Source organism: Ursus maritimus, unplaced genomic scaffold, assembly GCF_017311325.1.
Source record: "Ursus maritimus isolate PB19 unplaced genomic scaffold, ASM1731132v1 scaffold_32, whole genome shotgun sequence".
NCBI lineage: Eukaryota > Metazoa > Chordata > Mammalia > Carnivora > Ursidae > Ursus > Ursus maritimus.
Genome location: NW_024425786.1, coordinates 11,852,745 through 11,864,301, shown reverse-complemented (window position 1 = coordinate 11,864,301; position 11,557 = coordinate 11,852,745). Strand labels below are relative to the sequence as shown.

Genomic DNA, 11,557 nt, shown 5'->3' with positions numbered 1-11,557 from the left:
CAAACTGTTTTCCATAGTGGCTGCACCATGTTCTGTTCCCACCAGCTCTGAAGAAGGGTTCCGATGTTTTCACATCCTCACTGATACTTATTTTCCGTTTCTTTGATCACAGCCATCCTGGTGGGTGTGAAGTTAACTCCTCCTTACGTGAATTGATTTAACCTCCAATTTCAACCTTGCTCATTACCCTGATTCTCTACAACAAAGAAGAAATTGAGACATGCCCTCAGAAAATGAGATTTCTTCTTCCTTCTGCTTTGATCCTGTCTCTAATCTTCCTAAAGTCCTGGAGTGGTGAAGACAGAATTCCCCTTTGAAGGGGGTGGCAGGGAGATATCAAGAGAGGCAGGGAGGGCACACTCCCACACTGACAATCTTACCCCTCGCATTCCCACTGTTACGTTTATAGGACTGCTCTCCCACCAGACTGTGATCTTCTATTTTTTTAAAAGATTTTATTTATTTATTTGAGAGAAAGAGAGGCAGAGAGAGAGAGAGAGAGAGCATGCACACGAGGATGAGTGGGGGGAGGGGAGAGGCAGAGGCAGAGGGAGAAGCAGACTCCCCGCTGACCAGGGAGCAGGGGCTCAATCCCAGGACCTTGAGATCAAGACCTGAGCCGAAGGCAGACACTTCACTGGCTGAGTCACCCAGGCGTCCCAGACTGTCTGCTTCTTGAATGCGGGACCCCATCCCTGTCATCTGCGGGACCCTGTATTCAGCCACACAGGTTTTGGCACAGAGTAAGCGCTCAGTGACTGAATGAGTAAATGTGTGTGTGTTCAATTGGCGACATCCCAAAACCAAGTGGCAACCTGGGGATGGGCCACCACGTTTTCTCTTTCACGCTCTGACTCCTTGCATCGATACGCACTGAACAACACAGGGGAAGAGAAGGTATCTGAGGAGTAAAGCACCTGGACTCATTCAGAGAACTTCCAGCGGGGAGAGCATCTAGGACCAGCTCTCGAGAGCTGAACTTTGGGGTGGCATCCACAGTCAGCGCCAAGCGCCATCATTTCCATTCTGGAAGCCAAGCAGCGTGAAGGCAGCACACAGGTAGGCAGTCTTTCCCTCTCGAACCTTGGAGGGAATCACCACTCCGTGCCAGGGGCAGCCTGGCCTTCCAGTGTGTCAGAGCACTGGCAGTTCCGTTCAGTCTAACATACGCTGGGTGCTGGGTGCTGGCGCCACAGGGATGAAGCCAACCCAACTCCTGCTTTCATCGAGCCCACAAACCAGAGGACACAGCGAGGAAAAGAGTCCTTTACAAACACACACAGAAAGTGCTAGGATGGAGGAATTCCCGGGGGGCTGTGGGTGTCAAGAGGAGAGAGACCCAACTTAGCCTGGGGCAGTCAGGGAAGGCTCTCCAGAAGAGGTGACAATAATAATCCCTGTGAGGTAGGCAGGGCAAAGATTGTTATCTCCATTGTGTAATGGAGGCCACTAAAACTGTGACAAGCCCCAGGGAAACCACACTGTCCCACAGTTGCAAGAGGTCAGGAAGTCCCTGGACTTCTTCTCAAACCCCAACCTCATAGCTGGACTTTGCCCAAAACGCATTCCAGACCTCTGCTGTGAGAATACTTGGACCTATCATCTACTCCCGGGTTAATTACATCATTTACCAAACGAATTCAATTCAACCCAACAGGCAGAGTATAGGCTCAGATAGAGCCCATCCCAAGCATGAGGAGGTGAGCAGGGAGGCAAAATCTTGCTGATTCATCCAGCTGCTTTCTGGTAGGTCCAGGGCCAGGGTGGGGGTTTGATGTGGACAGCTGTCCTTGGTGGCCTCCTGAAATATATATTATAGGTCACTTATCATCCTTCTCCACTGTATTTTTCTTCCATCATAGACATTTCTTTTTTTTTTTTTTTTTAAGATTTTATTTATTTATTTGACAGAGATAGAGACAGCCAGAGAGAGAGGGAACACAAGCAGGGGGAGTGGGAGAGGAAGAAGCAGGCTCATAGTGGAGGAGCCTGACGTGGGGCTCGATCCCATAACGCCAAGATCACGCCCTGAGCCGAAGGCAGACGCTCAACCGCTGCGCCACCCAGGCGCCCCGCCTATCCCATTCCCCCACTCCCCTCCCCTCTGAGGCCCTCAGTTTGTTTCTCATAGTCCATAGTCTCTCATGTTTCATTCCCCCTTCTGATTACCCCCCGTTTCTTTATCCCTTTCTTCCCCTACTGATCATCCTAGTTCTTATGTTCCATAGATGAGAGAAATCATATGATAATTGTCTTTCTCTGCTTGACTTATTCCACTTAGCATTATCTCCTCCAGTGCCGTCCATGTAGCAGCAGTAGAGTATGCAACTCTTGATCTCCAAGTTGTAAATTCAAGCTCGATGTTGGGGCGTAGAGATTACTTAAAAATATTTATTTATTTTTAAAGACTTAATTATTTTGAGTGAGAGAGAAAAGTGCGTATGGGTTGGCAGGGTGAGCAGAGGGTCTCAAGCTGACTCTGCACTGAGAGCAGAGCCCAACGCGGGGCTTGATCTCATGACCCTGAGATCATGACCTGAGCCAAAACCTAGAGTTGGATGCCCAACCGACTGCACCACCCGGGTGCCCCAAAACTAAAATCTTAAAAAAAAATGAATAAAGAAAGAAAGATGGTCCATCTCATCAGCCATCCGGGAGATGCCAATCAAAACCACGATGAGATACCACTTCATACCCACACCCACTAGGATGACTAGAATAAAAAAAGCAGTTAATAACAAGTGTCGGTCAGGATGTGGGGAAGTCGGAACCCTCATACACTGCATCTGGGCATGTAAAATGATGCAGCTCCCTCAGAAAACAGTGTGGCAATTACCCAAGAGACTAAACACAGAGTTAGCATGTGACCCTGCAATTACTCTCCTCAATATATATTCAAGAGATATGAGAACATATATTTACACAAAAATCTGTACATGAATGTTTATAGCAGTATTATTCATAATAGCCAAAAAGTAGAAACACGCAGATGTCTACTAACTGATGAATGGATATATACATGTAGTGTGTTGGCCATAAAAGGGAATGATGGATGTAGGCTACGACGTGGATGGATCTTGACATTTTGCTGAGTGAAGAAGCCAGTCACCAAGGACTACATATTGTATGATTCTGTTTATATGAGATGTCTAGAATAGGCAAGTCTAAAAGGCAGAGTAGGTTAGTGGCTGCCTAAGGCTGGGGGTTGGGTGGGAGGATGGAGGTGATGGCTATGGGGTGTAAGGTTTCTATTTACGGTGATAAAAATGTTCTAATATTGGGTGATGGTCAAACAATTCTGTGAATATATTAAAAGCCACTGAATTGTATACTATTTACTTGAGAGAGAGAGAAAGAGCATGAGTGGGGGGCCAGGAAGAGGGAGAAGGAGACCCTCTGTTTGAGCCAGGAGCCCAACACAGGACTTGATCCCAGGACCCCAAGATCATGACCTGAGCCCAAGGCAGATGCTTAACCAACTGAGCCACCCAGGTGCCCCTGAATTATACACTTTATTTTTTTTTTAAGATTTTATTTATTTATTCGACAGAGATAGAGACAGCCAGCGAGAGAGGGAACACAAGCAAGGCGAGTGGGAGAGGAAGAAGCAAGCTCATAGCGGAGGAGCCTGATGTGGGGCTCGATCCCAGAACGCCGGGATCACGCCCTGAGCTGAAGGCAGACGCTTAACCGCTGTGCCACCCAGGCGCCCCAGAATTATACACTTTAAATGGGAGAATTGTATGGTATGTGAATTAAATCTCAACAAAGCTGCGAACAAAAAGAAAAGGCACATAGTGCTCTGAAAGGAGGACATCGTCTATATGTACCAGCCACCCCCTCAATTCTGTCCTCAGATTCCATGCCCTTCTATTAAGGTTGGGGGCGTCCCTGTTCAGATGCTCACAGAGTTTGTAAGTTCCGGATGGGGACGGAGAGGGGGCTGGATCCCTTCTGGAGCCTCTGCCCCCTTAAAATTTCAGCTTGTGGAATACTGGGGCCTGAGGATTCTGAGGTGGAAACAGTGGACAATAGGGGGCGTGTTCAAGGGGGTCTGAAAGGGGTTCCTCCAGATGGGTCATCCACGCCCGGGGCAGGAAGGCCTGGAGGAAAGGGAATGTGCAGGGAGTCCTCATGGGAGAGAGACAGGAGGAGAGAGGAACTCCCAAGGGACAGGAAGGGACTTGGTCACGGTGCTGACGTCCCTGTGCCAAGTGAGAGACTAGACCCTTTGGTAGGTGGGCGCTGTGTGGGGTGGGTGTCCCATGGAGTGGAGATCTTGTTTGCATGATGGGGGTGCTGGCCTAGCTGTGGGAAGGACTGGAGGGTAGGCAGGGTGGGAGAAAAGGAGGAGGGAGTGGGGTTTGGGTTCGTGGCTGATGAGGGCACCTCCTCTGTGCCCCTGGTAAACAGCGATAGCCTTCGGAACACCCGCTGTTCCCTCGGGGCTGGTGCCCTGCCTAGCTCGGCCACAGGTCCTGTGAAACCGTGGTTGGTCGTGTAGGTAAATGAACAAGCGGCTTGGGCTTCTTTGGAGGCAAGATAATATGGTGAGACAAGCGGTCTCGGGAGCCGCACGGGCCCAGGTCTGAATCCAGATCTTCTGCAGGCTAGCTGTGTTGTATTGGATAAGACACCGGGCTTCTCTGGGCCTCGAAGCTAAACCCGCTGACCTCACAGGGGCTTAGGAGAATACCGCTGGCAAATGTGCCCAGCAAATAGAAGGTTCCTCCAGGTCTGTTGGTGGCCTGCCACGATTTAGAGTGAAAGCACCATCAAGATCTCCAAGATCCCATGGTCTCCTTGAGGGGTACGATTTACCCCCTAGACACACGTCAACAGTAAGATGGGGTCTGTGATGCCCGCAGAAAAAGCGTTAATGTTGCCTCGGGGGAACTTAGAGACTGGAGGGAGAGCTGAGGTGGCTGGAAGCTTGGAGAAGAGGTGGGAGGCTGAAGAATGGGGGTGGGGGTTGGAGAGACAGAGAAGTGGGCTGTAGGCACAGAGGCTGGGGGTCTGTGGGATTAGGATGGCAGGAGGCTGCCCCGGTTAAATCAGCGTGTTTGTGTAGGGGATGGTGGTACAGCCAATATGAGGTTGGATGAGGGAGGCAGGAGAGACACGAAGAAAGACTTCAGAAAGGGCTGTGTCCAGGGCGGAGGCAGACGTGGAGGGGGGTGGTGGTGGTGCTTTGGTGAACTACATATGCCATTGGAGGCCTTGGGGTTCTCAAGACAGATGTTCCCAACTCCTGTTCCTTAACCCCAAGAAGAACTTGGAGTTTTCATCTATAATAGCAGCAACTGTGACATTCCTGTGCACTCTTTAAAATGCATATCTAAAATGTATATTAAAGGCTCTGAGAAGTCCTGCAGCACAGAGCCTGTTCCATTTTAATTCTGCTCCTTCCAAACCCATTTGGTCTCAGAATGCTTTTTTGCAGTGTACCTCGTGGACCAATATTAGGACCAAAGAGCACCCATTAGGAAATGTGGTAGGAGAAAGTATGTGTGTTTTGGGCTCCGACAGGCCATGGTTTAATTCCTGTTCTGTGGCCCAAGTGGTGTTGGACCCTGGGCAAGTCCTTTGCTTCCCAGAGCCTCCTTTTCCTCAGAGTCATTGTGAGCATTAGGAAGAGTTTGTGGGTAAATTGCATGTGACTAGCTCTTTGGTTCTGGGGCATGTCCCGCCAGTGCCAGGCCTGGCCCGGACTCTTCCCTTAAGTCAGGCTCTCTATATTACAGGTTCCACGTGGGCTCCTGAAGAGGTGCTTAGATAATGGGCTTGGTGGAACTTTAATTGGATTTCTCCTGCGGGACCACAGCAACTGATGCCCCTCCCTTGATACTCCCATTGGCTGTGGCACAATGGACAACAGAATGTACATGGAGGAAAGGATCAAGGCTCCTGGGGCCCAGCCAAGTCCTGGCATGAGTGCCACCAGCAAGAGGCCTGGTGCTGAGCCCACCCTATCAGGAGTCAGCCAGGTAGGGCCCTGCACCTCATGTTCTGACCCTGCTATTCCCAGCTGGCACCTTTCCCTTCCCATGTCCAGGCTTCCTCCCCAACTACTTTAATTAAGACTCAGATACAAGTGACACAAAACCCAATTCAAACTGGATGAGGCAGGAATGAGACTGTGTCAGCTGGGGTAACTGACAGATCTACCGATAGACTTCAGGTATGGCTGGATCAAGGTGCTAAATGAGTGCCTCTCGGCTCTGCCTTCCATCGTGCCATTCCCTGGCAGACTCTCCCTGAAAGATGGCAAGGATTTCCCTGGCCACTTCAGACCTAAATCTCATCTTACATCCCCTGGAATAGCATCCCCAACAGGAAGAGAGCCTCTTTGCAATAGTTGAAGAAGGTCTCTGGTCCCACTCTTATTGGCCCACTGTCACATGCTCATCCCTGAATTAGTCACCGTGGCAGAGCAGAGTGGCCTGGATCTCTTGGTATAATGAAGCCAGAGGTGGTACTCGTTGGCTCCACTGAACCCCATGCCCCCCTCCAACCACACACACACACACACACACACACACACACACACACACACACTGGCTGCTTTTACCAGGGTGGATGCTGGGTGAGTAAAATAAGAATTCCTGCTTACTCTACTATGTGCCTTCCATGGCATCCAGCCCCCTTTATAACCCTTATTCCCCTGGCAGCTGCTCCAGGTTTCCATCCATGACCCTCCCCAGAGCCCAGCCCGCACGCTAAGCTCTTATCACGCCTCTCAGCCTCTTTCCATCCATTCTACGAAGTGCCAAGTGGCATGAACTGAAGAGCACAGAGAAGGCCCTCCTTCCCATCTAGTTTCCCCAGAGCCAAAATGTCACCGTAAAAAAAAAAGGTCACCATTCCCATGGGTAAAGTATTGCCCTTCCCTGTAGCTTCTGTTACAAATCATGGCTTCCCCTCGGAGCAGGGAGAGCACCTGAAGGGGTGTGTGTGTGTATGTGTGTGGGGGGGGGGTCTTGGAAGGAGGTTGGGGAAGACCTTCAGAGCTTCCTTCACCTCTACACCCAATTTATTTTTTCAACGAAAAAGTCATGGGTCTCCGTCCCATCACATAACCATCTGTATGACCTTGGGCAGGCCACTGCCCCCCCCCTTGAGCCCCACTGTCTTGTGTGTGTCATGGTGAGGACCAACTGGGTGCAGTCCCTGGGGGCACGGGCACAGGTCCTGCCCCTGCGGTGGGTGACTTTAGTGTTGGCTTCTGGCACAATCTGGCAGTAGAACAGTTGTCATCGGTGGATTGAGCCAGGTCGTCTGGAGTTTGCTGGCTCAGGCGAGGCTCAGAGATAGCGCTAAGTCACGGGCTCGGCCGGGCACTGATAGACCAAGACAGCATCAAAACCCAGTTCCGGAGCCTGAGCTCTGAAGCAGTGGACATTGTGAACGCCTCTCTTGGATCTTCTCTGGGTCTTGACGTCCCCCAGGGGACCCCGTGGGGCTGACCTCGGGGAATCCCCGTGGCTCAGCTGCTTCTCTGGACTTCAGCTTTGTGCTAGAGCCATTAGTGCTGAGTGACAGCCTCTGGGCCGGGCCAGGGCTTACACCCAGCCACTCTCTCCAGGGGCCCGCTGTCTCCTCCTCCTCACCTCTCTCCGGTCAGGCACAGGATCTCCCTGTCCCTGAGGCCAGGACGATGCCCAGGGAGAGGGAGGAGGCCTCCAGAATGGGTACTTGCGGCCGTCCCTTGGGCCAGCGCCATGGACATCTCTGTTCCAGGTTGCGTTTCCAGATGCTGCAGGGATGGACAGTGGGAAGCAGCCCTCATCAGCCCCAGGAGGGCCAGAAAAGGGACCTAGACCCAGGGAATCCTCAGAGGAGGGTCCTCTGGAGCTCAGGACCCAGGAGCAGACGCATCCAGCAGGACCAAGGTGAGCTGGGGACTTCTTAGAGAAGGTCCAGGAGAGAACTCTGTGAGCCCCCTGGTGGACAAGGATGAGGCAGGACTTCCAGCCTCAGGCAGCGTGCCCTTGCTTCTCTCTCACGCAGCACAAATCACGCTACATAATTACGTGTGGACCCTTTCGTCTGCACTGCCCTGCTAGACCACAAGCTTCTCTGACGTGTCCTGCTCAGCCTCAGATCGCTCAGGCCGAGGACGGCCTGGCCCATAGTAGATGCTCAGTAAATACGTATTCACCGAGGCCCTGGAAGAGCGAGCAAAAGGGAGGCAGAAACACACATTTACATGGCATTATTGTTACTGTTTTCTGACTGTTGTATATTTTTCAACTTGTCTGCAGTGAGAATGTAATCTTTCTTATTTTTTTAAGATTTTTAAGTAATCTCTCTGTCCAGCCTGGAGCTCAAACTCATAACCCCGAGATCAAGAGTCGCTCGCTCCAGCGACTGAGCCAGCCGGCTGCCCCTAAATGTAATCTTTTTGTGTATTTATACATTTTTTAAGGATTTTATTTATTATTTATTTGACAGAGTGAGCACAAGCAGGGAGAGAGGCAGGCAGAGGGAGAGGGAGAAGCAGGCTCCCCGCTGAGCAGGGAGCCCGATGCGGGACTCGATCCCAGGACCCTGGAATCATGACCTGAGCCGAAGGCAGAAACTTAACCAACTGAACCCCCCAGGCACCCCTAAATGTAATCTTTTTAGAAAGAGAAAATCAAGAGCGAACCAGAGATGGGCCAAGAGAAAGATTTGGGGAAATGGGAATAGCTAGACTAATCAGCTTATCATTTCAATTGTGATTATAACCAAAAGCCTCTCAATTGTCTCTTCTACATGGAAAGTTAGGGGAGTGAATCAAAGCCTGGTTTGAGCCCCCCTGAGACGGGTACCACATACCACGCTGATAGAAATAGAAACCATTTCAACACATCTGTTAAACAATCGGCCATTTGTTTAAATTGCCTTTAAAATGCCTTGAACTTCACCCTAGAAATACACCCTAAGAAAATAATCAGAGATTCAGGCAAAGTTTTATGCAAGGTTTTTTTTCCCCTGACACGTCATTTTAAATACTAAAAAATTGGAATGCCAGTATGCCTGAAATACCCACAATAGAGGAATGGTAAAGTCAAGAATGTTTATATATAAAATATGGAATTTTAGGGGTGCCTGGCTGGCTCAGTCAGTGGAGTGTGCAACTCTTGTTCTCAGAGTTGTGAGTTTGAGCCCCACATTGGGTGTAGAGATTACTTGCAAAAGTAATAAGTAGGGACGCCTGGGTGGCTCAGTTGGTTAAGCATCTGCCTTCGGCTCAGGTCCTGGGATCGAGTCCCACATCGGGCTCCTTGCTCAGCAGGGAGTCTGCTTCTCCCTCTGCCTGCTGCTCCCCCTGCTTGTGCTCTCTCTCTCTCTGACAAATAAATCAATAAAAATCTTTTAAAAAATAATAAGTAAATAAAATAAAATATGGAATTTTATACTTCCACTTAAAAAGCATGTTTATGAAAGTTTTTTGACGGGAAAATTTCGGTTCTAATGATCACCAAAAAAAGATTGCAAAACTATACATGAAATATAATTGTACTATGTAAAATTGGCAATTATTTGAAGATGGTAGCGAAGTAAATCCATGCGACAAAGACATACACACACCGTAGGAAGAAGCCTGGGGGAAGTACTCCAGAACATGAAAGTGAGATCCGACTGGCACAGATTCAAATCCTGAGCTGTGACCTGCAGCTTTACGACCCTAGGCTCAAGTCTTCAGCCTCAATCCCCGTGCAGCCCAGTTCTCTCTGATTTCTTTTCTTTTCTTCTTTTAAAAAAAATTTTAAAAAGATTTTATTTATTTATTTTGACAGAGAGAGGGAGAGAGCAGAAGTAGGGGGAGCGGCAGGCAGGGGAAGAGGGAGAAGCAGACTCCCAGCTGAGCAGGGAGCCCGATGCAGGGCTCGATCCCAGGGCACCAGGATCACGACCTGAGCCAAAAGTAGACACTTAACCATCTGAGCCACCCAGGTGCCCCTCTTTTTTTTTTTTTTTTTAAGATTTATTTATTTATTTGAGAGAGAGAGCAGGGGGAAGGGCAGAGAGAGAGAATCTCAAGCAGACACCCTGCTGAGCGCAGAGCCCGATCCCAGGACCTGAGATCATGACCTGAGCCAAAACCAAGAGTCAGATGCTTAATTGACTGAGCCACCCAGGCGCTCCAAGATTTATTTTTAAGTAATCTCTACACCCAACATGGGACTCGAACTCACAACTCTGAGATCAAGAGTCACATTCTCTACTGACCAAGCCAGCCAAGGTTCTCCTGATTTTTCTTTTTTCCTAAACAACAACAATAATAGTAATAGTAATAATAATAACAATAATGATAATGATAATAATAAAATCCTAACTCCCCTAAATATTAACATCAAAGTGTTTGTGTTTGGGGAATTCACGTCAGTCCTTCATTCATCCTCTTCAGCATTAAGTATGCACCTATGGTATGCCTAGTTCTGCACAGGTGCTCTGGGAACCACACAGGAGCCTAAGAATATGAAACTGTGGCCCAAGCCGGGAGCTGAGGTGTCACTTTGTTGTTCTCCCCAGGAAGAAGCAGTCAACTCCGGCCCCCCAGGAAGGGCCCAGGGAGCTGCAAGCAGGCCGGGATCAAGCCAAGCCAGGAAATGAGCTGGGGGTGCTGCCTTCCAGGGTCCCTGCAGCACATGAAGGGAAGGAAAATGAGGACCAGCAGGGGAGACAGAAGCACCCAGGGATGGTGAAGGGTCAGGCCCCCCAGAGCCGCCAGGTAATGTCCATGGAGATGTGGGCAGGAGGGTACATTGCCCCATGGGGGAGAAGAAGGAGATACCCCCCGTCCCCGTGCCCCCCATTTTGGTACACTCGTGTCTACTCTCCATGCCCTGGAGATGTCAAGTGTCCAGTCTCAGTGGGTCACTGGGATATTCTGGATGTTCCTGATTGCAAGACTTTGTAACCTGTTTCCAGAGTGGCCCCACAGCAAGTCAACAGATGCTGAAGGCGGGGAGGAGTTGGGGGGTTCTATGTTCCATAAAAATACGGACTTGCTGCGTTTAACAAAGCTCAAAGGTTTTCTTTATGCTGGGATATCCCAGAAGCTGTCTCTTAGCTGCTGAGCTTTGTGGGACCTCATAAGAGGTGGTTAGAGCTCGGTGCCCTTTTAAACTTATTTGACTACCTTTTTACTTATTTTCATGTTAGGGTTAATTTTTTTTAAAGCTTCGGTGAGGTCCGGGGCGCCTGGGTGGCTCAGTCAGTTAAGCGTACAGTTGTTGTTTTCGGCTCAGGTCATGATCTCGGGGTCCTGGCATCAAGTCCTGCGTTGGGCTCCATGCTCAGAGCAGGTCGCCTTGTCCCTCTCCCTCCCCCTCTGCTCCTCCCTCTGCTTGCAGGCGCTTTCTCTCAAATAAATAAATAAAATATTTTTTATTTTATTTTATTTTTTTTAATGATTTTTTATTATATTATGTTAGTCACCATACAGTACATCCCCGGTTTCCGATGTAAGGCTCGATGATTCATTAGTTGTGTATAACACCCAGTGCACCATGCAATACGTGCCCTCCTTACTACCCATCACCAGCCTATCCCATTCCCCCACCCC

The 11,557-nt window shown here is 49.6% G+C and overlaps 1 protein-coding gene across 1 annotated transcript in view; it reads left to right on the top strand.

Moving 5' to 3' along the window:
• Positions 1-5,867: 5,867 nt before the first annotated feature.
• SPATA21 (spermatogenesis associated 21) overlaps positions 5,868-11,557 on the top strand; it is a 35,446-nt gene continuing 29,756 nt past the window's right edge. Inside the window, exons 1-3 of the mRNA XM_040645546.1 lie at positions 5,868-5,987; positions 7,741-7,892; positions 10,522-10,720. Coding sequence (XP_040501480.1) covers positions 5,868-5,987; positions 7,741-7,892; positions 10,522-10,720 — 471 coding nt within the window. The remainder of the gene's footprint in view (positions 5,988-7,740; positions 7,893-10,521; positions 10,721-11,557) is intronic.